Source organism: Amblyomma americanum, chromosome 1 (genome assembly GCF_052857255.1).
Source record: "Amblyomma americanum isolate KBUSLIRL-KWMA chromosome 1, ASM5285725v1, whole genome shotgun sequence".
Lineage (NCBI taxonomy): Eukaryota > Metazoa > Arthropoda > Arachnida > Ixodida > Ixodidae > Amblyomma > Amblyomma americanum.
The window spans coordinates 278,781,861-278,806,000 of NC_135497.1; the positions used below are offsets into that span (position 1 = coordinate 278,781,861).

Sequence of the window (24,140 nt, forward strand, 5' to 3'; positions counted from 1 at the left end):
ATGCACAGATTAATTCCCTAAAGGTGCCCATTTCAGTAACCATTTTTTTTTGTACGTGCCAGAACGAGTAACTCGATGTCGCCAATCACGGACAGCATGATGTTTCAATTACTCAGAAGTGGAGTGCTGCTGTTTCTCCCGGCCAGCTCATGACAATGGGTCACGTCTTGTAACAGTCGAGAGGAAGTGTGCCACGCAGGTTTGGCAAACGACTCCTTTTGAGTGGATGGTGTTCAGTGCAGATTAACAGGTAATTTTATCGCGTCGCAGTGAGGGAACAGTATATATGGCATTTTACAACTTTAACTATTATTAGCGTATGCGGTGGCTTAATTGCATAGGTCATTCACAGATAAGAGACCGCCTCTACCAGCCCACAGGAACGAATCATTCATCGCGAGGGGAGGAGAGGGAGACGCCCCCCCTCGAAACCTTTGTTTCTGAAATTCCTTTCCTGCTCCAGCTTGCCCTGGTTGGTATTATGCACTCGTGACCCTAGGCTGAGGTTTTTTTTTTTTCTGACTGACTGATGTAATGCCTTTTCGGCCAGCAGTTTTCTGAAGAGTATTTTATTTATTTACACCAGTACCTGCAGCATCACAAGGGCATTATTAAAGGGGGGAGGGGGGGACAATTGGAGGAAAATGAACATATGTGACAAAATCTAATACAGCTAAGCACAGATGGTAAAAGCAAGAAAGCAACAAAATACGTAGCATCAGTAAGTTATCTCGACGGCAAACGGTCTTCAGTGTACCGCGGTGCAAAATTACGACACAGAAATGGAAAGGGTACACTATCGCATGAAGCGCAATGCCAGCCAAACGATATGGAGTAAACGGGATATTAATCTATGGCTTACTGCGTGACAATAAAGACAAGCTCTGAACACGTTTTACATTCATCAATGCTCATATCTTCGATACTAAATTTTTTTTTTAAATTAGCCATTGACATTTTTTATTGCTTGTGTTTCAGCAGTGATTTTATAACCCAGCACGTGACGAAAAAAAGACGACGCGCGCGTGACAGCGCGCGACTGTTCTCTCGGAACGGCAGACATCTTGACGTAGCGAGTGGATGAGGTCGTGGCCAGGGGCTGCTCTTGGACGGACGTTCGTGTTCTGCGCGATACGAAGGAACGGCTTTCAACCAGCTTGCTTGACAGCCTAGAGGTGAGCAGTGCTCGTCTATTTTATCGCATTCACCGTCAAAACTACCGCACAATGTATGTGGCCGTGACCACATTGTGCGTCCCTGGGGGACGCGGTGGTATTTTCTGTAATTGGCTATGCCTAGGTCTGATTCTGAAAAACTTTCCTGACGACACATCATCCCGCAGGAGCTACCGAATGAGCGTCATGTACTGTAGTGCGTTGTGGGCAGAAATTGATCGCTCACGTGGAGGCACTCTCTCATCGACGGGTTCGCAACCATTCCTAGGATTTCGAGTTCGGTCGTTGAACGCAAATGTTTCTACGTTGCTTTTCAATTAAAATGTTGCCGCCATGGCCAACACTGAAGCTGCAACTCCGTACTGTGGATCTAGACGCCATAGGCACTTAGGCCCGTTCCTCGTGCTGCGATTAGAACGAAAAAATTCAGGGGTGCACTTTGTTGACCTAAATTGCGGTGAGGCAGAAGCCTTTAGCGCGGTGTTGCTGGTTGTGTCGCTGATGTGTGGTGAAGATGTTTAAAGACTAACTACAAAGAGCATTTAGGCGGCATATCGTTCCATATCTGCGTTCAAGAGGCGTCTGGATTGGGATGCGATAGCGCGTTGCAGCACTGCCAAGGAGTCCACGGACCACCACCGCCCGTTCGGCGCGACGCCTTGCCCGTTGGACAATTTAAGGAAAAGAAATGACGCCTGTCTCACATCTCGGTGGACACCCTATCCGCGCTATAAGGGAAGGAAAAGGCTTTCGTTAGTTGCTGGACCCCGCCGCGGTTGCTCAGTGGTTAGAGCGCTCGGCTACTGATCCGGAGTTCCCGGGATCGAACCCGACCGCGAAGGCCGCGTTTCGATAGAGGCGAAACGCAAAAGGCGCCCGTGTGCTGTGCGATGTCAGTGCACGTTGAAGATCTGCAGGTGGTCGAAATTATTCCGGAGCCCTCGACTACGGCACCTCTTCCTTCTTTCACTCCCTCCTTTATCCCGAATTTCCTTATGGCGCGGTTCAGGGTTCCGCCTATATGTGAGACACACAATTGCGCCATTTCCTTTCCACAAAAACCAATTTTCAATTTCAGTTGCTGGATGTAACGGACACATCCATGGCCGCGATTATGAGCCATTAAAGGCTTAATTTCGCCTTTAAATGGTCGGCCTAGTCGGTGACGCCACAGCGCGATTTTCGGTCAGTGCTTTCACATGCAACGCGCGCCCAGCGAATTTGATCGGAGGGACAATTTTGCATATGCAAGCCATGAATAAACGTGACGGAAGCTTATGTTACTGATTATGTTACTGAGCTTAGGTTACTGATATTATTACCTGCGTATTTTTGCAAGGAAATATTTCGTATGTTTTGATTAGAAAAATGAGCTGCAGTTTAACTACTGCTGAACCTTGTAAGAGAGCGAAAGGTGTGGTGTATCGGGCAAGTAGACGCGGCTTGGCGTCTGTGCGTGCCGCACACCGGATAGGCAGCGTGCCCAGCCTGGTGGCAGTTAAATTAATGGCTGATCGCGAGAGGTTGGTCACCCAATTAATACTGCGGCCTATTGCTGCAGTGCCTCGTGTCTGTCACAACGTTGTCAGCGCTATTACATGTAGGCCACATGTCTCTCACACCATCGCCACGTGCCTCAAAGCGCGAATGAGGCGTCCACTGACCCAGGGATCCAGTTATATGCACCCTTCCTTTCCTCGAAATCATCGGAGTCCGACGCAAACAAACATGAACGCCGACGGCCTATAAGCGGTATTCACATGGGGACATCGGCATGGATGGATGTGGGAAGGAGTTGAGCGACGTCACCGATCCGCCCAAGTCCACCCCTGCTCTTGGATTCACGATTCAGTGGGCGCCTTAGCGTTTTTCCTCCATAAAAACGCAGCCGCCGCGGTTGGGTTCGAACCCGTAATTCCCGGGTTCGAACCCGACCGCGGCGGCTGCGTTTTTATGGAGGAAAAACGCTAAGGCACCCGTGTGCTGTGCGATTTCAGTGCACGTTAAAGTTCCCCAGGTGGTCGAAATTATTCCGGAGCCCTCCACTACGGCACCTATTTCTTCCTTTCTTCTTTCACTCCCTCCCTTATCCCTTCCCATACGGCGCGGTTCAGGTGTCCAAAGACATATGAGACAGATACTGCGCCATTTCCTTTCCCCAAAAACCAATTATTAATTATTCTTATTCAGTGGGGCAGCAGGGATCGAGACGCCGACATGGACGAGCGAAGCGCTGCCGGGCTGCGGAGACAGAGGGGCAGGGGTCGAAAAGGAAGTAAGGGGCCAAAACAATGCTCCCTTGTGGGGTTGTGGCGAAAAAAAGACAGAGGGTGAAAGAATAGATGCGCGATAGGAGGGGATATAAGAGAAAAGAAACGAGAGGGGGAACAGCCAAAAAAATTGTGGATTAGCCCAGATAATCCCGGATATACAATGCGAAAGTGAGATTGAGGTATCCACTGGCCCACAGAGCCGGTTGTGCGCCGTACGTTCCTTTGGTGAAAATGAACGGTCTTTGCAAGGTTGTCAACGCCAATGAACTCTATGAACGCTGTCGGCTCACTTGTTTTGTTTGGTTTTTGAGGAAAGCAAATGGCACAGTAACTGTCTCGCATATCTCGGTGGAATCCCGAACCCCCCCCCCCCCCCCCCCCCGCCGTAAAGGAAGGGATAAAGGATCAAGGGATAAAGGATCGAGGGAGGCAAAAAAGAAGGAGACAACTGAAAATTGAAATTTGGATTTTAAGGAAAGGCGCGGCGCAGCACAACGGCGGAACACCTGTGGCTCGGTGGTACTAGTGGCGCCTGCGCAGTAGTGATAGGCAGCGAGAGAGGAACAGGCGACGGGGTCGGCGGCGGCCACCTGCGCCGTGCGTGACGTCACTCCTGCTCCGACATACGCCGGCTGGCGCGAAGCGCGGAGTTGACTGGCGTAGTGAAGCTTTTCACTTCAAAAAGACGGCAGCGGGCTGCACCCCACGCATCACCGAAGGCCACATCTCCCGGGGAGAAGGACTGAACGTGCCGGCCGAACGAACGGTCCCTTCCTCGATCGGCGGCGGCCGCCGGAGCAAAACCGGAAGCTGCGTCGCCACGAGCACTCTCGAAGGCTGGACGTGTGAATACGCTCGGTTTCGGCGGCGCCTGCTGAGTGACGTCATAGCTGTCACGTGGTTTGGTCTTCAAACTCGCGCACGGCGAAGAAGCTGCGCAGGGTTGGTGGTGGTGAAAGCCTTAATAGACAGAGGGGAGTTTAGGACACGCAGATGCTTGGGCCCGTGCACGGCCCCACTGCACTGAAACGTTCACGTCCCGGAGGGTCATGACGCTGCATGGTAGCCCGGCCTGTTTCGGTGGCTTGCTTAGCCGCGTGTCCTCGGAGCGCAGTAGGGTTTCCCAAGTCTCCAAAGTGGTAAGTGCTCCAGGCCCCGCGGGGGAGGATCCGCCGAGCAGAGGAAAAGGATATGATCGAGAGTGGCTTTGGGGTGGTGGCAGAGAGTACAGGAGGAGTTTGTGTGGACTTGGTGATAGCGCGAGCGTATATATACAAGGGGAGGGTATCGCGCATGTTTGGAGCCGCCTCCAGAGTGTCTGGTGATAATTTTCGAGGGAGGGATGGGGCGGGGGTAGAGCCGACACCCGGCTATGCAGGCCTGCATCTGTTCACTTAATGAATACATATGCGCTCCCGTGAGAACCCTAGATCGTAGGCCGCCGGTGCCCGGATGAGGAACCCCGGGCTAAGCGTTGGCAGCCTCGTTTCCAGGATTCCCGGAGTGGGCAGGCACCCATATGAGCTCCATGTGGCGGGGTGGGTGTGCGGCAAGCGACTTCAGTATGCGAAATGCAGGGGCGCGGACTCTCCCATGAGCAAAATTTAGTATGGCAGTCTTAGAGTCCGATAGCTATATACCGGGCCTCCGTGCGCGTGATGGCTAGGGCAATGGTGGCCTCTTCATCCTCCTCCGAAGTGGCAGTGGGGATATGTGAAGAATGCCAATCGGTTGTAGGTAGGGGTTCGTGATGGCCACAAACACGTCCACACCCGTGCATGAGGCATCCACCCGCATGGCATCCGGTTCCGTGCCATTGTGTTTGTGGAGTGCACGTGCGCGAGCTCTGCGGCGGAGTTCGTGGTTGGTGGAGTGCATATTTTTGGGGAGAGGTTTAATATAGCTCCCGGTGAATGTGGTGGCGGACCTGGAGCTGTATAGGATCCGTGGCTGGTGTCTTGATACTAAGGGTGTGTAGGATGTGTCGGCCGGTGGTGGTTCTCTTGAGGCGTATGTATTGTATCTGTCGGTGGGCCTCGATAAGCTCAGCTCTCGTGTTGTGTAGGCCTAGCTGGAGGAGTTTTTTGGATGAGGTATTTAGAGGTATGGGCAGTGCTGCCTTACATGCTGTTCGGATCATGGCATCCGGGTTGGAGATTTTTCTGCCCTGGAGTTTCAGGTAGGGGAGCATGAAGTGAAAGCGGCTGAGGACGGAGGGGAGTATAGTAAAGCTTTTGCTTAAATAAATAGTTTTGCTTCCATCGTGGCAACAGCTCCCACGTGACGCCATGTCGCAAAGCCGGCTGCAGCTAGACCGATGTCCCTCCCCAGTCTCAGACCGACAGAAAGCGCAGCACCACAGGTGAAAATCGCATGCTCGTGAAATGGGCCTCATTTAGCCGCCAAGGCACACCGTAAGGGCCTGCCTTTATGGTGTGCCTCAGCCTTCACTTGGATGAAGGCCTTCACGGTGATGCTTTCATTGTAAAGGTCTTTCACTTAAAAGCCTTATGCTAAAGGCGTTTAGGGTAGATGCACTCCAAGTAAAGACCTCAGGTAGACATTCTTTAGGCCGAAAGACTTTATGTTAAAGGCCTTTTATGTCAAATGGCTTTTGCACGTGAGGACCTTAACCCATAACTATATACTGCATGATATTGTCACAAATGGGTTTCAGAATGAAAAAGTTAGGCACAGGTCGCAAGGAATCAAGCAATGTTCCAGCTCCAAAGAGCACGCGCGTCTCACTTCTTTGTCCTCAAGGCACCGCCCTGGGACACCTGCCGGCATTATTCCCCCTCCGTATCCAAAAAAAGGAAGCAAAAACGTGGGCGCACTTGGGGCGACGTACCGGTGTCCATACCCTCACTTTGTCATCGGGATGGTACTCGACGAAGCGATGTTGTTGGTTGTAGCGTTCTGCATCCTGCTGCCGGTGGATGTGCATACGAGCCAGTTGGCGGGCTTCCTCTGTGTGCCGGGTAAATTCCCCGGCGTCTGGCGTGAGCGCCTGGTCGTGAGGGGGGCATGGAAGCATGGCATCGAGCATTGTTTGGAGATCACGCCCATAGACGAGGCGAAACGGCTTAAATCGAGTCGTTTTCTGAATCGCCGTGTTGTAGGCAAACGTCACATATGGGAGGATCTCGTCCCAAGTCTTCTGCTGCACATCGACGTACATTGCGAGCATGTCTGCTAAGGTTTTGTTGAGGTGCTCCGTGAGCCCGTTTGACTGCGGGTGGTATGCAGTAGTCTTGCGGTGGTTCGTGTGACTCAGCTGGAACACCTCGTGCATGAGCAGCGCTGTAAACGCAGTGCCCCTATCGGTGATGACGGAGGACAGAGCACCATTTCGTAAAGCAATGTGGTGTATGAAGAAGCGCGCAATTTCTGAGGATGTACTGCGCGGCACCGCCTTGGTTTCCGCATAGTGCATCAAATAATCAGTCGCAACTATAATCCACTTATTGCCAGAAGACGACACAGGGAATGGGCCCAGAGGATCAATGCCAACTTGGTCAAAAGGTGTGCGAGGTGGCGCAATTGGTTGGAGCTGCGGGCTTGAGCGGTGGTGACTTACGACGCTGGCACTCACGGCAACCTTTGACCTAGCGGTGGATGGTCTTTGCAAGTTTAGGCCAATAATAGCCCTGATGCACTTGAGCGAGCGTGCGTGCAAATCCCAAATGGCCAGAGGTGGGCTCATCATGACACGCCGAAAGGATGTCGCGGAGGTCTGATGGCAGGACTAGGAGGTAGGGACGGTGGCGGGAAAAGTGTAGAGTTACGTTAGAAGCATGGCCCTCCAGGTGATCCATGACAGACTGCAGGTCAGCGTCAGCACGCTGCTTTGCCACTAAGTCCGAACTGCTGATCACGCCTAGGAAATGATTGTCATCCTCTGCGCTGTCATCAGCTTGCTCGACGGCTGCGCATGAGAGCGTGTTGGCGTCTTCGTGTTTACGTCCGGGCTTATAGGCAATATTGTGTAATCAAATTCTTGAAGGCGAAGGCTCCAGCGTGCTAGGCGTCCTGATGGGTCCCGGAGATTGGTAAGCCAGCACAAGGAATGGTGGTCGGTGACCACTTTAAAATGACGACCATAGATATAAGGTCGAAGTTTCATCGTGGCCCAGATGACAGCGAGGCACTCCTTTTCCGAGGTGGAGTAGTTGATTTCGGTGCACGAGAGTGTGCGACTCGCATACGCGATCACACATTCCACGCCTTCTTGATGTTGAACGAGGACGGCACCAAGCCCGATGTTGCTAGCGTTGGTGTGTATCTTGGTAGCAGCCTCCTCATCGAAGTGAGCCAGCACAGGGGTAGTGTGCAGCTGTTGGTGCAGCTCTGTGAAAGTAGCCTGTTTCTCGGCAGTCCAGACGAACGGTGTATCGTCACGTGTTAAACGGGTGAGAGGTTCAGCAATCTTGGAGAAGTCGGCGATAAAACGACGGTAGTAGGCGCACAAACCCAAGAAGCGCTTGAGCGTTTTTTTTTTTTTTTGTAGTAGGACGGGGAAACTTGGTTATGGCGGCAGTTTTCTCGGGATCGGGTCGTATGCCATCGGCGCACACAACATGGCCGAGATACTTGAGCTCTTTGTATCCAAAGTGGCATTTCTCGGGTTTAAGTGTCAAGTTGGCCATCCGCAGGGCATCCAACACGGCCCGCAGGCATTCAAGGTGCTGGTCGAAGGTTTCTGAGAACACCACCACGTCATCTAGATAAACTAAACATGTTTGCCATTTGAGGCCGCTGGATTCAGGGCACGGCGTTGTAGTGGGTCAGCGTAGGTCGGGTGGTAGTAGTCTGTCTGGTTGGGCGGTGGAAATTCCGGTGGATTTGGGGCAGGGCGTCGCAGAGCTTCAGCGTATGTCAGGCGGCAGTAGTCTGTCTGGGTAGGCTGTGGTTCGGCGTGTAGTGACGGAGGCCTGGTAGCTTGCTGCACCTCTTCGCGGATAACGCTCATTAGGGAGCTGGCCGCTGTTTCAACGTATCACAAATCTTCTCTAGCTCTTCACGGACAACAGCGCGGATCATGTCGCGGAGAAAGTCGGTATTGCTGTTGAAAACCGGGAGGGACTCCGTAACAGAAGCAGCAAGGGCTGGCCGGTCGTACGCGGTGGAACGCTGCCGGAGGACCTGCTCCATTGTGACTGCACGAGGCCAGCAAAAAGCTGTTCTTTAATACCGTGCATTAGGTGGCGCAGCTTTTTGGCTTCCGCCATGGCTGGGTCAGCCCATCGGAAGAGCCGCATCTTGTCTTCGACGTACATTGTAACCGTTTCGTTGGGTATTTGCATACGGGACTGCAAGGCTCGTTCTGCTCGCTCCCGACGATCAGCGCTGACATACGCGACGAGCAGTTGACGACGGAACTCAGGCCATGATAAAAGAGTGTCCTCACGGTTTTTGTACCACGTACGAGCACCGTCCTCCAAGCTGAAGACAATGTTTCTCAGCTTGGCGGCGTCATCCCATTGGTTAAATGCGGCGACACGTTCAAACTGAAGTAGCCAATCTTCCACACCCTCCAGTTGAGTCCCGTGAAAGGACTTTGGTAGCCGTGGGTTCTGGAGGGTGTAGTACGCGGTGCTTTGCATGACTCTTTGAGGGGTAGACGCCGAGGGGAAGTCGAATGGCCTGAGTACACGAGGCAGTCGGCCAGGCGGCGAGGTTGTCTCCAATAGCCCATGCTCAGGGGGCAGTCCAAGATTTCGGCTGCTGACCCAGTGCTCTGGCGTGTCGACAGGGAGAGGTCTGGGGTCCTCGGTGTTCGGAGGGGTGTGCGACATATTCCAGAGCGATTTTACCCAGCACCTCCACCACAAAATGTCACAAATGGGTTGCAGAATCAAAAAGCTAGGCACAGGCCGCAAGGAATCAAGCAATGTTCCAGCTCCAAAGAGCACGCGCGTCTCACTTCTTTGTCCTCAAGGCGCCGCGCGGGGACACCTGGCGGCATTATTTTACACGGAGTCATGCTAAACTGTCTGCTATTTTTAAGGCGTAAGCCTTTCTTGGCTCATGAGTGGCGTGGATAGAAGTCCGCACGAACTGTCAATCATAAGTTGTACAGTAATTAAAATAAAATGTAAAAGTTGATAAGCAACATTTGCTAAGAAACATATATGTAATCATAGTGGTGACCATAAATAGATTGTAAAAAATAGTGATAGCGATAATGACAAGTACTGATAGTGAGAGTGTTGGAAATATTGATGGTAATGATAGTGTTAATAGCTGTGGAGAGTGATAGTTCTAGAAATAATGATAGTGGTAGAGATAGTGATAATGATAGCTACTGATAGTGCTAGGGATAGTGATAGTGAAGATGACAGTGATGATGGTAGCGATAGTCAGTGATACCAATGGTGATGATAGTGGTGACCATAGTAATGAAGGTGATTGCAATAGAAAAAGTAAAATGGAGGGAGAAAAGTAAAAAATGAAATAAATAATAAGAAAAAAATAAAAACAATGAAAAAGGAAGGGAGTAGTAAAGGAAAGAAAGGCTTTCACATTTCTGCTATTAAGCAGACATAAGTGCAATCTTGTATTTTTTTACAGCAGCACTGTGTGCTACTACAGAATTTTTAGTGGGCAATACGTGATGTTATGCATGCACAACACGGCTTCTAATTCTAAAATTACTTATTTACTACGTAACATTTCCTATGGTATACCTGAATGCAGCACTCCAAGATGGCTACCTGCAAGCGGCATAAAGAACGCCTACATGGGAGTATCTCAAAGCCGCAACTTGGCTTAGCCCCAAGGCTGGCGCTGGTGCTGTTCCTCATGGGCAAGAAGCCGCGACTTCAGGAAGCCGTCATGCTGGCGCCCCGAGCGGACCCGGTGGTCGTGGTGCCCAAGTATCGGCTCAACCTGTCCGGCTTATTCACCCCCAACTGGAGCGACGCGCCAGGTGAGTGTCTACAAACGGCACCTGTTTGGAATAAACTTCGGGGCATTAAATATGTGTAATAATTTTTCAAAACATATCCTCATTTTAACTTAATATTTTTCTTTTATTATCACCAAAGGAGTATTTTTGAGCGTTTCTAACTAATACGCCGCAGCTACTGAGTTGCCATATAGTGTGCTGGGCCTTGAAGGTATATGCAAAAGCGTTATTCGATTCAATGCCTGGAGTGCACAAATATTCACTCATTTCTACAATGTGCTCTCAGCACAATTCTCAAGCAACATTACGTAGAAAAATAATAAAGTAATTATTTTAGAGCAAGCCCAGTAACCTCTTTAGGTTACTGCTATAAACATCCGTGGTTTCTCTGACTTATTTCAAATATCACATGCACTGCAAGATGAGATTGAAGGAAATAAACACGAGTAGCTACCCTTGGAAGTGACGCATGTTGAACACAGACCTCTGGAGTCATATGTCGAAACAAAATAAAATATTTTAAGGCGCTTTAACAGGCTGACTTGTGTTTGTCGAATGTGCCTTGGAGATGAAAAGTGGCTGGCATCGCTAATTTCACTGCCTTCACAATCGCTCAATTGGGCAATGCGCCAACTTTAGTGGCACATTTTTAGAGCAAGAAGGGAGTTTATTTTGTTCACAGTTTGGAGACATGTCACTGTAAGTATAGGCAGTATAAAAGGACACATACAGGAGCCAATTTAGACAGGAAAAGAGTTTCACGGGCTGCACTGATGTAGGTGCAACTGATGATTCTGCTTTTGCACAACTTTCATGAAATGCCACTGTGCATCTTGTAATGATGCCTTTGCAGTATTAAAGGAGGCCTAAACGTAGTGGTACAGATGCACAGAACTTGTGATTGTGTTTAAATCATCTTACTCACTAGCACTTTCAACCCCGGGAACTATTGCGTGAGGTAAACCAACTTTGCAAACACAGGAGAGAACAGTTGGTATGTGAGCAGTGAGCTGATGCCTGCCTTCTATTGCTGAAAGACAGAAAGAGAAAAAGTAGGGAATTCATCCAGCCATGTGTGGCTCGATTCTTTGCTGTTACAATTAACTTTATAGGGTTCACGTTTAGTTTACCTAGTATACTCTTCCTCACAGCGGGTTGGCACTGATGTGGAGGCTGCATGCCATTCTCACGTCTTAGAGTCTCTGCTCCAGGAGTGTTGTGCCGGAGTGGAAATCTCGTGTTTTCCATGCTTTTAGCTGCTCTATCGTTTGCACAAACGCTGTGGTCTTAGTCCCACATGTCGGGAAGGCTGGTTGGTATTCACAAATTTATTGCAGGCCTTTGTGGCTCTTGTGAAGATGATGACCCAGACAAAGCAGATAACTCGTGAAAACGAAGAAGATAGCCCTGCGCGTCAGCCGTATTGCTATCGCCATGTGTGTCTGTGCCCGACCTGGTTGCCCTCGGATTGTTCTCGCCGCTGCTCCCTTCCTCCCAGGTCTTTTAAATAAACCCCCGCCTTACAGCTCTATTTAGTTGACTTTAACAATATTGTGGACTCGAGGTGGTTTTCTACTGAATAGCATGTTGCTTAGCTGAAGCCACCAGATGCTTAAATTCCTTGGATAATATATAGCTTCATACGGAAAACACAGGACAGTGAAAAAAAGCTCTGGGAGAATAAATTTTCACACGTATTGCTGACACCTTTTCTTGAGAGTCCAAGTTAACTGCAAAACATGTATTAATTGTCCTTACGAAATATCCACTATGTTTGCAGAATCGTTTCCAATGAGAGTTTGTTTTATATATCCTCTACCGGTTATTGCTCGGAGCAGGTTAATTTGTGTTTGTACTGTAATTATTTTATTTAGTTGTTGGAATCATTTGTGCACTTTTTGTCCCCTAACATGTTGACTGCAGTCATCTTCGCGTTTCCTAAAATTTATATGCTTGGCACGCAACGTGGCTTTGCTAGACCAGGGACAAGGCAGCCATGGCTGCTGGTGTGCGTATCGTCCTTTGGCGGCCACCCAAGCTCCCTGGAGCCGCAGGAGTGCGACCCTGGAGCCACATCGCATGGCCATCAATTGGTGAGTCCGAAGTCCTGCTGGGTGCAACACCGCTTCCGGAGGCTAATGCTTAAGAGGGGCTCGGGGCTGCAGCCTTTCAAGCATGATGCCACTAAAATGCTAGAGCAGCTCGGCGCCGTCGTGGGACTCGCATGCAGGCCCAGTGTGGCAGTGAGCGACGTCGCATTGAGCATTCAGGTTGTGGCGGTATCATATATTAGATCAGAATAAAGCACACTAGCATACGCTAGTGTACACATATTTGTCTTAGCGTGCACTGAGCATCCAAGAAGCATGCAAAACATTCAGGACCTGTTATACAGTAAGAAGTCTGTCAAAATTCATTATTTCGTGACAAATGAAAATTCAAACATAATGCTGCAAATCTCCCTGTGTTTTTAATGCGAAAGCAGTTCTTGTCTCATGGGTGGCGGTCACAGGAGCTGTCAGCAGAGGTTGTCATCAGAGCATGTCCTCAAGAAAATTACCATTAGAAAAAAGAAATGCTCCAGCATTTCGGGTTCTAACCCTGGACTTAAGTGTGCCAGGCGGGCACGCAATTCATATGCCATGAAGGGTCTTCTGTTCTAGTGTGTTAGAGGGGCAAGAAGTCAACACGTTTTGGTGTGTGCAACAGTAAAGTGTGTTCCCAATATGTTCTGATGTCAGACAACGATGACTTGCAAGAAAAGTTGCCGACATCATCCAAGGGTCACTCTATAGGTGTCATATGACAACGATGACTTGCAAAAGTGTTCCTGAGGTTCAAATGACTTTGCATTTCTCTAACATAGCAGACTGCAGTGCTCTCCAACTTTTTTACATTCTCCTCATCCTTGTTCTCCTCAGTACTAGAGATAATAAATTCTTGCGTACAAATGAAGATCTAAAGGGCGAAAGCGGATGTTAATGTTCACTGCCATCTGGCTGCATTTCTCGTCATCAGAAGGCGTTAAGGATAATTTTATACACAAACCAAATGGCAAAACAAGCCTGAAGGGTGCTGAAAAAAGGGAAGAAAGCATACTTATTAGTACGGTATTAACAGCACTTGTTGCATTGGCGAACAAACGACTGTGACGACTTGTAATGCAGAGAGGGGGACTCTGAATTTTTTATTTTCCTTTTGATTGTGCTGCTTTATTTTCATAAGGGAAATAACACGAAGGTAGCATGTCATCATAAGCAATGCATAAAGTGAGAAAGATATGAAAGGGAAAAAAGGAATCAGAGGAATGGGCTGACAAGGCTTTTTGAAACCCCTTTAAGCCTTGTTGTTCTTAGGCATAATACAGATTACAAGTGCATAGTTACTCTTAATTTTGTTTTGATTCTTACGCTAATTGCATTATATACTTTTACTCTCCTTTGACTTTCAGTTTGCTTCATAGTGCACCGTGAAGAATGAAAAGATGCAAGATAATGCAAGTGAATTTGATTTACTGCAGGAAAAAAGGAATGGCCTGCGAGTGTAGTCTGTGGGCGCACTCCTGCAGCTCGAAGCGTGCATCTGCGGTGCATTCGAGCCACGCTTCACGTCTGCCTGCCTGCAGTGGGAAGGGGCCTACAACTTCTGACGAAAACTGGTAACGTTTAAGTCATTAATGGCTCTTCCTGAGGTGTTATATGGAATGTGCTTTTTGTGCACTTATCCATCCTCAATGCCAGTATCGTTGTGGCATTACAGAAAAAAGTGAAAATAGCCGCACTCAGAACTAGGAAAGTTCCCATTTGAGGCAGTGTGGAAAGTGCGACAAGAGGAGGTTGTGGAATATTTTTGCAGAATATTGATAAAGGCACAAATTTATGTCCCCTAGCCTATGCTATTAACTGCATCAAGCTTACTTATTGAAAAAAAAAAAAAAGAAAATGAAACAGTGACACAGGAAATAATGTCGCAGGATTGTTTAAAAATAATCTAAGTGAACAAATGGAAACGTAGCATTCAGCTGCATTACCTACTTGCTACTTTTAGAAGTGTTTTCTTTTTGTGTTCTTGTCTGACGCTTCTAATATAATTGTTTTTTTTTAATGCTGGAGGTCTTCTGTGATTCTATTGGGTGCTTTTAGGGTGTGCAGTCTTCTTGTTGCATCTGGTGACAAGTTTTCTGTTCTGTACAGTTGGCTGGCAGTTTCAATAAGAAAAAAAGATTACTTGATGATCAGACAAATGAGGCAACAATTCTGCGAAAGCATTTATTTACCCTAGATTATTACTTTGATGTTTTCATTTTATTGAATGGTTTTGCTCTAAGCCGAGAATTTTTCTGACGGGTGAATAAGGGTGGAGGTGAGTGGGTAGCGGTGGGTGGTTGAGTGGAAGGTGCAGGTGGGGTTGAGAGGTGGGTGAAGGTTGGCTTCTGGGGGGGGCAGTCCCCTAGATAAGGGGAGGTGGCTGTTGAATGGGGCTTCTGGAGGGCAACTGATTTACTCACTGCTTCTATGAATTCAATTTTCCTATTGCATATTTGTTCACCTGCTGCCTAGGCTTCCAGTGGGCTGAGGCCTTGTGGAAGGGGGAGGTAGGAGGGCTGGTGGTGTACAGTGCATCTGGAAAGTAGAGTTCCCTGGTGAATGAGGCCTCTGAAGGGTGGCGGTGGGCGGGGATGGGAAGGATGACCAATGGTGGCGGTGCATACATGGGCTGCACCCTATCTACTGGGATGAGGTGGGGCAGGGTGCTGGTGGGTGTGCTGCCGCCCCCTAGGGTTCTGCCAACCAGATCGGCGTTTTGGTGATGGACAGTAGCACTGCTTCTGCAGTAAAAAGAAAGCTTTATGTCTTCTGTGCGCATTCGATTTGTTGTATTTGGTAATCTTGTAACGGTTACATCATTAATGTCTCATTTGGTCTTTGACAACAAATACGAATCGGTTTATGGGTTTTAACGCCCCAAAGCGGCTCGGGCTATGAGGAACACCATTTTGAAGGGCTCTGAAAATTTCGGCCACCTTGGGAAGAACCCCAGGTGGTCGTCCCTCATAGCCCTCAGAGCCTTAGCGTTCCTCATGGCCCGAGTTACTTTGGGACATTAAATGCCATAACTCGATTAGTATCTTTTGCTAATTTTATTCTGGTGCTGTTTCCTATGGTCAGTATGCATATTTATGTAGGCCCAGCGTAACTGTTAGCACAGAACACAGGACAAGAACGACTTGGACGCAGACACCACTGCGCTTGTGTCCGCGTTTACTTTGCGTCATGTCTCAGCATTTGCACTGAACCCATTATAGATACATGCAACTATTTATAGATATGTGCCACTGTTGTTAAAAGAAACCTGGAGGGGACACTTAACCTCCACCTTAAGGGTATCATGTGATAGTGTTAATCAGGTAATGCCTGTATCCGTGGAATTTGTCATCCTCAACTTTACGTTCATTGATCTCTGGGAGCCCTCATGCAACCCCTGGCGCAGTAGTGCAGCAGTTAAGCTATGCGCAACTGCCCAGCGATGCAAGTGCTGCTACGAGTGGGGCTCGAGATCCAGCTTGCTCTTCCCGAGCATTGTCTTGCGACCAATTAATAATTGAACTGCCATCTGCCACGCTGGGCAATTTTCTCACAGTCCGGTGGGGACGCTGTGATGACACCACTAGGTCACTTGACCTAGGTGGCTCATTTAGGCTGCTTCTCCGAGGAATTTTCACTTACTACGCCACCGCCGCCGCCAGATTTTTTGCAGAATGAAAGCTTAATGTTATTGCTTTAATATACAGCCAAAAGGGTTTCTTTTTAAGCCATGCAGTGTGGCTCTTGTTTAACTTCTTGAAGATCTGTGCTCCGGACCACTTATATCAAGACCTGCGGTCACCTTGGAAAGATTCGCAACGCCCATGAGGCAAAACAAGCTGCGGGCATGGACCAGAAACAAGCCAAGTAGTCTGTATATTTTGTACAAATTGTGTAGCAAGTAGCTCAGCCTCAACCTCAGTCATGGTTCTAATACTGTGGGGAGGTTTTGTGTGGCATTGGGTTTTGTGAGGTTTTTCAAAGGAAGGTTGTGCTCCAACCGATATGTTTTTCATACTGTGGTTCACGACACCTTGTAACCCTTCGCCCTGAACCTCGCCACGACATTCAGGCAAGAGGTATAAAAATCTTGCTGGCTGCCTCTCTATTCAGTGGCTTCTTCAGCTCAAGTTAGTACAGCTAAGCTGGTCATCTTGCATCTCTTGTGCAAGAAACAGCACGAAAAATAATTACAGAAATGGGATGTTCTGGATATGTAGGACCCGCCTCGGTGATGGCCTTGTAGTATCGCCAGTAGCATGCAGAACCTAGCGGTGTTACTGAGTAAGCCAGCGCGGCCTGGCCCGGATCGAACGCTTGGCCTAGATTCCCAGATGTTCCACTGGTGCTTTAAGCTGTGTGCTGGTAAGCGTGTGGAAGGTAAACCGAGTGCTGCTTCGCACATCACAATTTATCGGACCAAAGCAAGTGTTGTGTGGAGACCCCATGACAAATCTTGTTTGTGAATTTGTGTTGCTATGTGTTGGACCCTTGCCGCGCAGGGGCCTCCCACGCTGGACACGGCTGTTGCGTGGCTTCCGTACAGGGACCAGAGGGGAGCCGCCATCGTAGCCGCAAACTTCAGCCCGCAGCAGCGATGGTTTTCCGAGACTTAGGAGCCATGTCGCGCAATTTTCGACCCGGAATCGCTTAATGGCGATGGCGTATTGTGCTGCCATGCACGTTACTATTGCACATCTTGGCATATTTTGTACTTCTTTGTAGTTTGTTTAGCGTAACATTGATTGCGTGCTAAAAAATTGTGTTTTGTGTGTGATTATTACTTAGCCGTGCACTAAAGCCTGTGGTGTGCAGGCACGATGCAAAATAGTTTTTGTGCAGTTGGCCAAAACCTTAATGAACAGCATTGAATCCCAAGAGGACACACGTGCTGCATCCACTGGTGAAATAAGAGCTGATTGACTGGTGAGGCAATGCAGAAATTTTTTTTCCCGCTAATCGACATATATCTGGAACTTTTGTCTATAACTTTATATTGGGAAATTAGCCACCCAAACCTTGTATTCAGTTCCTCGTACGCAGTTTGTAGTGCCTGATGTATTTGAATGCGTGTTCGGCATTGTACGGCGGCATTGTGTTTTGTACACTTGACTCTCGCGACCTGGCTGGTGGAAAGAGCCACATGTCACTAGCTTCCACCTGCCGTGGTTGTCGTGGCAAAATGGGCAAGGAAAAGGAACCCTCTGCACTTGTAAGTTAGAAGTGAGTCCAGAAGGTGGCTACCATGGGAAGGACAAAAAAAATTGATTGTAAAATTGATAAGAACTAGTAATGACTCTAAACGGTCAGCAAGATTAAAAATGACAAACCACTGAGCAAGGAGTGCGGCGAAGTTGCTCAGCAGTTTGAAAGCAAAGTATTTAAGAAAATATAGAAAAACATAGTAGGATTGAAGAAAAGCAAGGCGCGTACCCAATGCTAGCGCACTGCCACCGCGTAATGATGAATAAGCGCGTTCATAATTCAGTATAAGTCAGTATGAGGACACCAAATTGAAAAACCCGGCCTGAAACCAATTTGACACGGATTCAAGAGAGAATTTTTTTAAATGAATGACATGGCACGGCTGCAAAGGACCCTTTCTACCAATTTCACTTGGTTCGATGTTAATGCAATAGGGCGTATGTTGTCTGAAGTTAAGCCCTCCCCTTGCTTTCTAATCAGTGGAACTATTTCCGCAAGACGCCACTCATGAGGAATACAAGGACCTTTAATAGAATTGTTAACTAGAGCCAACAGGTCTTCAGGAGATTCATTGAACAAAATTTTGATCATAGATGAAGTGATTTTACCGGTCCACGAGCCGCTGGGGATAAGCGCAGAACAATTGGCGACAGCTCGGGCCTAGAGACATCAGTGAAATCACTTGAGGTGAATGTGAATATAGCAGGAGAAGGTAGAGCAAATGTAAAGCGAAGCTCTAGGCCACACGCAATATCCTCTAAGGCCTTGGCGATGTCAGCAGGGGACTGAACGAGGGGTTCAGTGTTGACAGCCGGTGAAATCGCCTTGTTGCGCCTCATGAAATTAAACAAAGCTCGTTTATTTCCTGATTGCAAAAGGATTTCATAATGGTTTGTATTATACTCCTCCTTTGCACGGGCGACAGTGCGCTTAAATGTTGCTGCAACATACTTATAATCCAACCAATTTTGGGGGATTGATTCAGAGAAGTTTCTTCCAATCTGCTTTCTGTCGTCTATATGCACGCGTGCACTTAGCATTCCACCAATTTTCCGCGATTGCACCCTTCGTTCTCTTATCCAAAAATTCAGACTTTTGCCTTGCATGATCCAGTATTGAACATAGATGTTTAGCCTTGCTTTCGGCATTTGTCTCAGCGCAAGGATCTGAAGTGATTTGGAGAGCTAACTTTAGCGTGTCTTTAAAGCAACTGTAATATATTAACGTGCGCTGATGTCGCTCAGGAAGAGTTAATTTACACGCAAACTTGAAACTAATCGGAAGATGATCACTGTTTGTTGCACAGTCAACAGGCGCCCAAGACATAACAGACATTTCTGTGGAGGAAAAAGTTAAATCCAAGGTAGAGCGGCATTGACTCCGAACAAATGTAGGCAATCCGAAATTGTTGCAGATCAAGTTATTGTCAGAGGCCCAATCAAATAGTCTAGAATCAAAGCTGTCTGTTTTAAACCCCCATGTCACATGGTGCGTATTGAAGTCTCCAAGTGATGAAACCTGAGAACGGCTACTAGACATGAGTGAGTCAAAGGGCCGAGTTTCATGCACACCAGACGGGAAATATGCATTAGCTACCGTAAAGGGCTGTTGACCTCGGACACCGAGGTCAACCGCAAGAATTTCACAATAATTGTCCGCATACTGGAAAGAAATGCAAGCCCTGTGGCAAAACGTTGCAGAGATGAGCACTAACAACCCTCCCCCTCGTGATGACCGGTCAAGCCGTAACGGACGGTTATTATTGAGATGATAATTGAAATTATAGTTAGCCATGTTTCCTGTAATGAAACTAAATCTGGTAGAAGCTGATTGCATAGGCAATTTAAATCTGTTGAAGCTGAGAATATAGATCGGCAATTTCACTGGAGTACACTTAAGAACCATCTTGGCGGGAGTGCCGCAGCCGCGACTACCTTTTCTAGAATCCTGGTCTTAGGATTTTAACCTGCGTTACATTTCTTTGTCTTTGACTGTGGGGAAGATGGACCTGCAATATTCTAAGGAGACCCACTTCGTTTCTGGGCGCGGAGATCAGACTCCATATCCACACAGTCCATAGAGGATGCGTCCATAACGCTGTTCGAAGGAGAGGCCTGAGAGGTATTTTGTTGCTCATATTGTTTTTGGCCCTGTGGAGCGGAATTGATTACCACAGAGGGAGGAGCAGCTTCCGAAGCCAAAGAAGGCAAGAGCGGAGCGGTGGGCGTCTGCAGCATATTGGTCATCTGCATAACTATTACCTGCGAAATGCACGTGGAAACGGTTTTCATAATGCGATCCATTGAATTTGCCACACCTTTCTCAACTGCCGCTGTAATAGCCTGGGACAAACTGGCATCCATTATTGGTGGGCATTTGGCGGCCACACTAGAGTAGCCTGAAACTCCCTCCTTGACTGTGGCAAAAGCCTCTCTCCGCGTGCATCTGCTTTTGTTTATAAGCTCGAGCACCTGAACTTTTTGTGCTCGTGCAGGACAGTCAGGCGAATCAACAGGGTGAGCACCACTACACAAAAACATTTCTGTTGCTGGTCGGGACATTCCTCTCTGCAATGACGTTCCCCACAAGCACAGCAGCGTAAGGCCAATTTGCAGGCTTTGCCGCTGTGGCCAAATCGCCAGCAGTTTTGACACTGAAGGGGTCGAGAGTTGAAGGCATCTACTCGAAAAACCAATGGCCACACCTTAATCTCTGACGGCCAGAATGTTCCTGCAAATGTGGCAATGACGGACTCCGTAGGAATTTTTACTCCGTCAATGATCCTGCTGCATCGATGGACAGCAATCACTCCTGCAGGCGAGAGGTTCTCAAGTGTTTCCAGAGGTCTCCACCGAGAGTCGACCCCTCGGACCATGCCCTTGGAACACGTTAGATGAGGCGGAATGAATGCGCTCACCGGGTGGTTGGCGAAGGACGTACACTTCAGCAGGTCTTCAATACAGTCCTTATCCGGTGACCTGCACAAAATACCACCTCTTCCGAACTGCCGGACATCGGTAATGCGCATGAAGTGCTTCGATGTGGACTGAAGAGCCGCCTGTACTGCCTCCGGGTTGTTCAGTCGGATCGCGCCTCCATCAGAAGGCACTGAAGCGACCGGAATGCTCTAAACTCCACTGCGGAAAAACAGATCAATTGGGAGCTGGTCTTGAGGAAGAGATGCCGATCAAGGGGAAAACCCCTGGCCGGGAGAAGTAGACATTAAGCTCTCGTCCCGCGCCCAATCACCCTAGAACAGGAGCAAGTAGGCACAGACAAGAAGGAGAAATTTAGCAAGCCAGCGCAACACCGCCAGGTACTTAGCCGCTACCCCGCAGCCTGGCCTGCTTCCAGAGATGTTGTTGCTAGCCTATCAAAAGATGGTACATACCCACACTGTGGGATCGGCCAAGAATCGGGTGGCTATTCACCTGAACGCAGTTAATAAAAAGGAAAAGCACGTGGGAGAGCAACACCGTTGAATTCTTCCTCATGAACAGTAAAGGGATGAGAGTTTTGATTTCAAAATTATATGAATAATAATAAAGAGAGGGATTAACTAATAATGATTAAGTCAAAATGTAATAATTGATAGAAAAGAAAAATTTTGGAACACTTAGCAAGGCAGTCGGTGAGATTCTATCAAGAAATTTAGAACAGCGGTACAAACAGATCTGTGGCTGAACCCAAATGTGGTGGTGCCAAATGATAGCAAGAGCGGGCTGCTCAAACTAAGGCCAAGATGCTGCAAGGGCTCCTCCAGCAACCTTTTTTTTAGAGAGTTGAATCGGCGACAATACAGCCAAAAATGTTCTATAGATTCAGGCTCACGGCAAAATGCACAAAGGGGAGAGAGCGCCAAACCCGACTTGTGTAAATAGAAATTTAGAGGGGGGAGGCGGCAGCGCAGCCTTGTTCTTCTTCTTAGTAAGCATGACGCCTTTCTGTGTCTTCTTCTTCTTCTTCTCCTTAGTAAGCATGGCACGTACATACCCTGAAAGGCAGTCTGCAAGAATAAGAACCCGTGCTACATGCCTGGGAAGTTTTAGAAAAGCCAAACCAATGGCCAGAAACTCTGCGAACAATATAGGAGTATAATCTGGGGTACGCACAGAATAGCTCCAAGCCAGCTCCTGCGAATATGTCCCAACCGCAGCCTTGTCACAGCTGCTGGAAGCATGAGTGGAGATAACAGTATGAAGAGGAAAATTCTGTAGGTGTTCAGAAAGGAGACCATTTAGGATATTTGCGAGCATATGTTTCGCATGGGACGGGAAAATACGGTCGTAATAGAAGACGGGGTCAGCCTGCGTATCTGCAACTTGTTGGTAGGAGATCAGATCAACCTGAAGCGGGGCTAACAGATTCTGCGTGAACCTAACTTGCGGAAGCTGATAGCGTGGCCAATGATTAGTGAGAAACAGGTGTGGTTGGGATAGAAAAATTGGACTAATAATGCCGGGTGCCGGGTAAAAGTACCTGAGGAAAGTACGCACTGTTAGAAGTTGGAAGCGGGAAAAGAGATCGGGGATACGGGCTTCCAGATAAAGGAGAGCGTTTGAAGCTGAATTTGGGAGGCCGAGGCATAGCCGTAGGGCACGCCTTTCCAGAAAAGCTAATGGCTGCAGCTTCTAGTTGGCGCTACCAGAGAATAAGACGCAACCAAATTCCAACATCGGTCTCATATAAGCCTTATACAGCAACAGTAACGTGTCACGACGCATGCCAAACTTTTTATTGCCAACTCGTGTCAACCGGCTTAGATCACGTTTCCCTTTAATAACATTGTTCTTAATATGGTGTCGCCAGTCCAAACTTTCATCATAGTAACGCCTAGGTATTTAACCGACTCCACCTGCGGAATTGGAGTGGAGCGGTAGACTAGCGAGATGCACAAAGGAGTGGCGAGCGGAAATACCAGCGCGCCACATTTGCTGACATTAAGTGATAAATTAATTTGGTTCAACCAGAATTCAATAGCATTCAGGTATGCCTGCAAACACTCGTAGAGTGCATGAATATCATTTGCTGATGCGAAAAAACTATATCACCTGCGCATACATAAACTGTAATGTTTGGATGAATGCGTATGTCCCGAACCAATATGTTGAAAAGCAGTGGAGACAAAATAGATCTTTGCGGCACACCTCTTGATTGAACATAGGTATTAGAACAGAAAGATCCGTCTGTAAGAAGAAATATTTCTTTCTTTTAAAAATTCACAAATCCAAGCATAGATTTAGTGCGGCGGATGTCGCCGAGCAAGGTTGTTAATAAGGACCGTGTGCTCAACGCTGTCATAGGCCTTAGCAACATCAAGTGTCACCAAGGCCGCAACTTCTCTCTTGCGCATTGAGAGTCGCATTCGGCTCTCGAGATCCGCATGCGCGGACCTTATGGAACAACCGCGACGAAAGCCAATCTGTGCGGAGCTGAGGCCGTTAACGTGATGAACATGCTCTGTGAGTCGACTGTGTACTACTCTTTCTATTAGCTTTGCTAAATTTGAGGTTAAAGTAATCGGCCGAATATTGTCTAAAGGAAATCCATTCTCTGCAGTTTTCAAAAGTAAAATTTTCGCAATTTTCCAACTGTAAGGAGTCCAAGAGATTTCCAATGACGCATTTACAATATCCAGAAGGTGAGTTGGAAAGTCTTGCACTAAAATGTTTAACATGCCCACAGTAACCACATCAGATCCCGGAGCAGCAGACTGCATCGAGGAAACAATTGGGAGGAGTTCCGACACATCTACTTGACCCTACAGGTAGCAGAACCACCCAGAGGCAGAACCTGCAGAAGCTTGTGCATGAGTATGCAGGCCCACCAGAGGACCTTTTCCTTGAACTTAAAGATAGATATATTGGCAATGCTCCTATCCAAGCCTTCCCAGATTATGCTGGTCCGGAAAACACGCAGCTCGACTCCCCCATTACTGTGGATGAGGTTAGGGCAGAGATTGCCAGGCTAAACTGCAAATCCGCCACTGGCCCAGATGCAGTATCGAACAAGATCCTCCGCAACCTGGATGAAGTGTCGCTACAATTACTAACTGAGTATATGCAGAAATGCTGGTCGGAGGGCTCCATCCCACAAATATGGAAAACGGCAGAGATCATTCTCATCCCAAAGCCAGGGAAGGCACTCAGCCTTGAGAACCTCAGCCCGATTTCGCTCACGTCTTGTGTAGGTAAGCTCATGGAGCACGTAGTTCATACCCGCCTCAACCGGTTTATGGAGGAGAACGAGATGTACCCTCCAACCATGATTGGATTTCGACCAAAACTTTCTACGCAGGATGTAATGCTTCAGCTCAAACATCAGATTATTGAGGCAAAAACGCGGGACACCAGAATAATTCTTGGACTTGACCTGGAAAAGGCCTTCGACAATGTCAGACATGATGCGATCTTGGAGAACCTGCATGAACTCGGGGTGGGAGCCCGCACCTTCAACTATATCCGCGACTTTCTCTCAGGTAGAAAGGCGCATT

The 24,140-nt window shown here is 48.1% G+C and overlaps 2 protein-coding genes across 5 annotated transcripts in view; both read left to right on the forward strand.

The window, feature by feature from the left end:
* The window catches only part of LOC144115174 (uncharacterized), a 26,282-nt gene extending 25,163 nt beyond the window's left edge, over nt 1-1,119 (forward strand). Inside the window, exon 6 of one of the 3 annotated variants that reach the window (XR_013311294.1) lies at nt 982-1,119. Coding sequence is in view for 1 of the 3 variants with exons in the window: in XM_077649393.1 (XP_077505519.1) it covers nt 979-984 (6 nt within the window). In the remaining 2 variants the exon portion in view is untranslated. Of the gene's footprint in view, nt 1-978 lie in introns of all 3 variants that reach the window. The other 2 variants (XR_013311295.1, XM_077649393.1) reach the window with 2 other exon arrangements.
* Nucleotides 68-17,215, forward strand: LOC144115168 (uncharacterized). 2 transcript variants are annotated; one of them, XM_077649371.1, is made up of 5 exons: nt 68-1,175; nt 10,148-10,379; nt 12,337-12,451; nt 13,879-14,016; nt 16,945-17,211. In XM_077649371.1, exons 2-5 carry the CDS (start codon nt 10,157-10,159, stop codon nt 17,012-17,014), a joined length of 546 nt encoding a protein of 181 aa, XP_077505497.1. In that variant the 5' UTR covers nt 68-1,175; nt 10,148-10,156; the 3' UTR covers nt 17,015-17,211. The 2 variants fall into 2 exon arrangements, with proteins under 2 accessions (XP_077505497.1, XP_077505496.1); XM_077649370.1 differs by lacking the exon at nt 68-1,175 and adding an exon at nt 4,383-4,587 and having other exon boundaries at nt 16,945-17,215.
* Nucleotides 17,216-24,140: the final 6,925 nt, after the last annotated feature.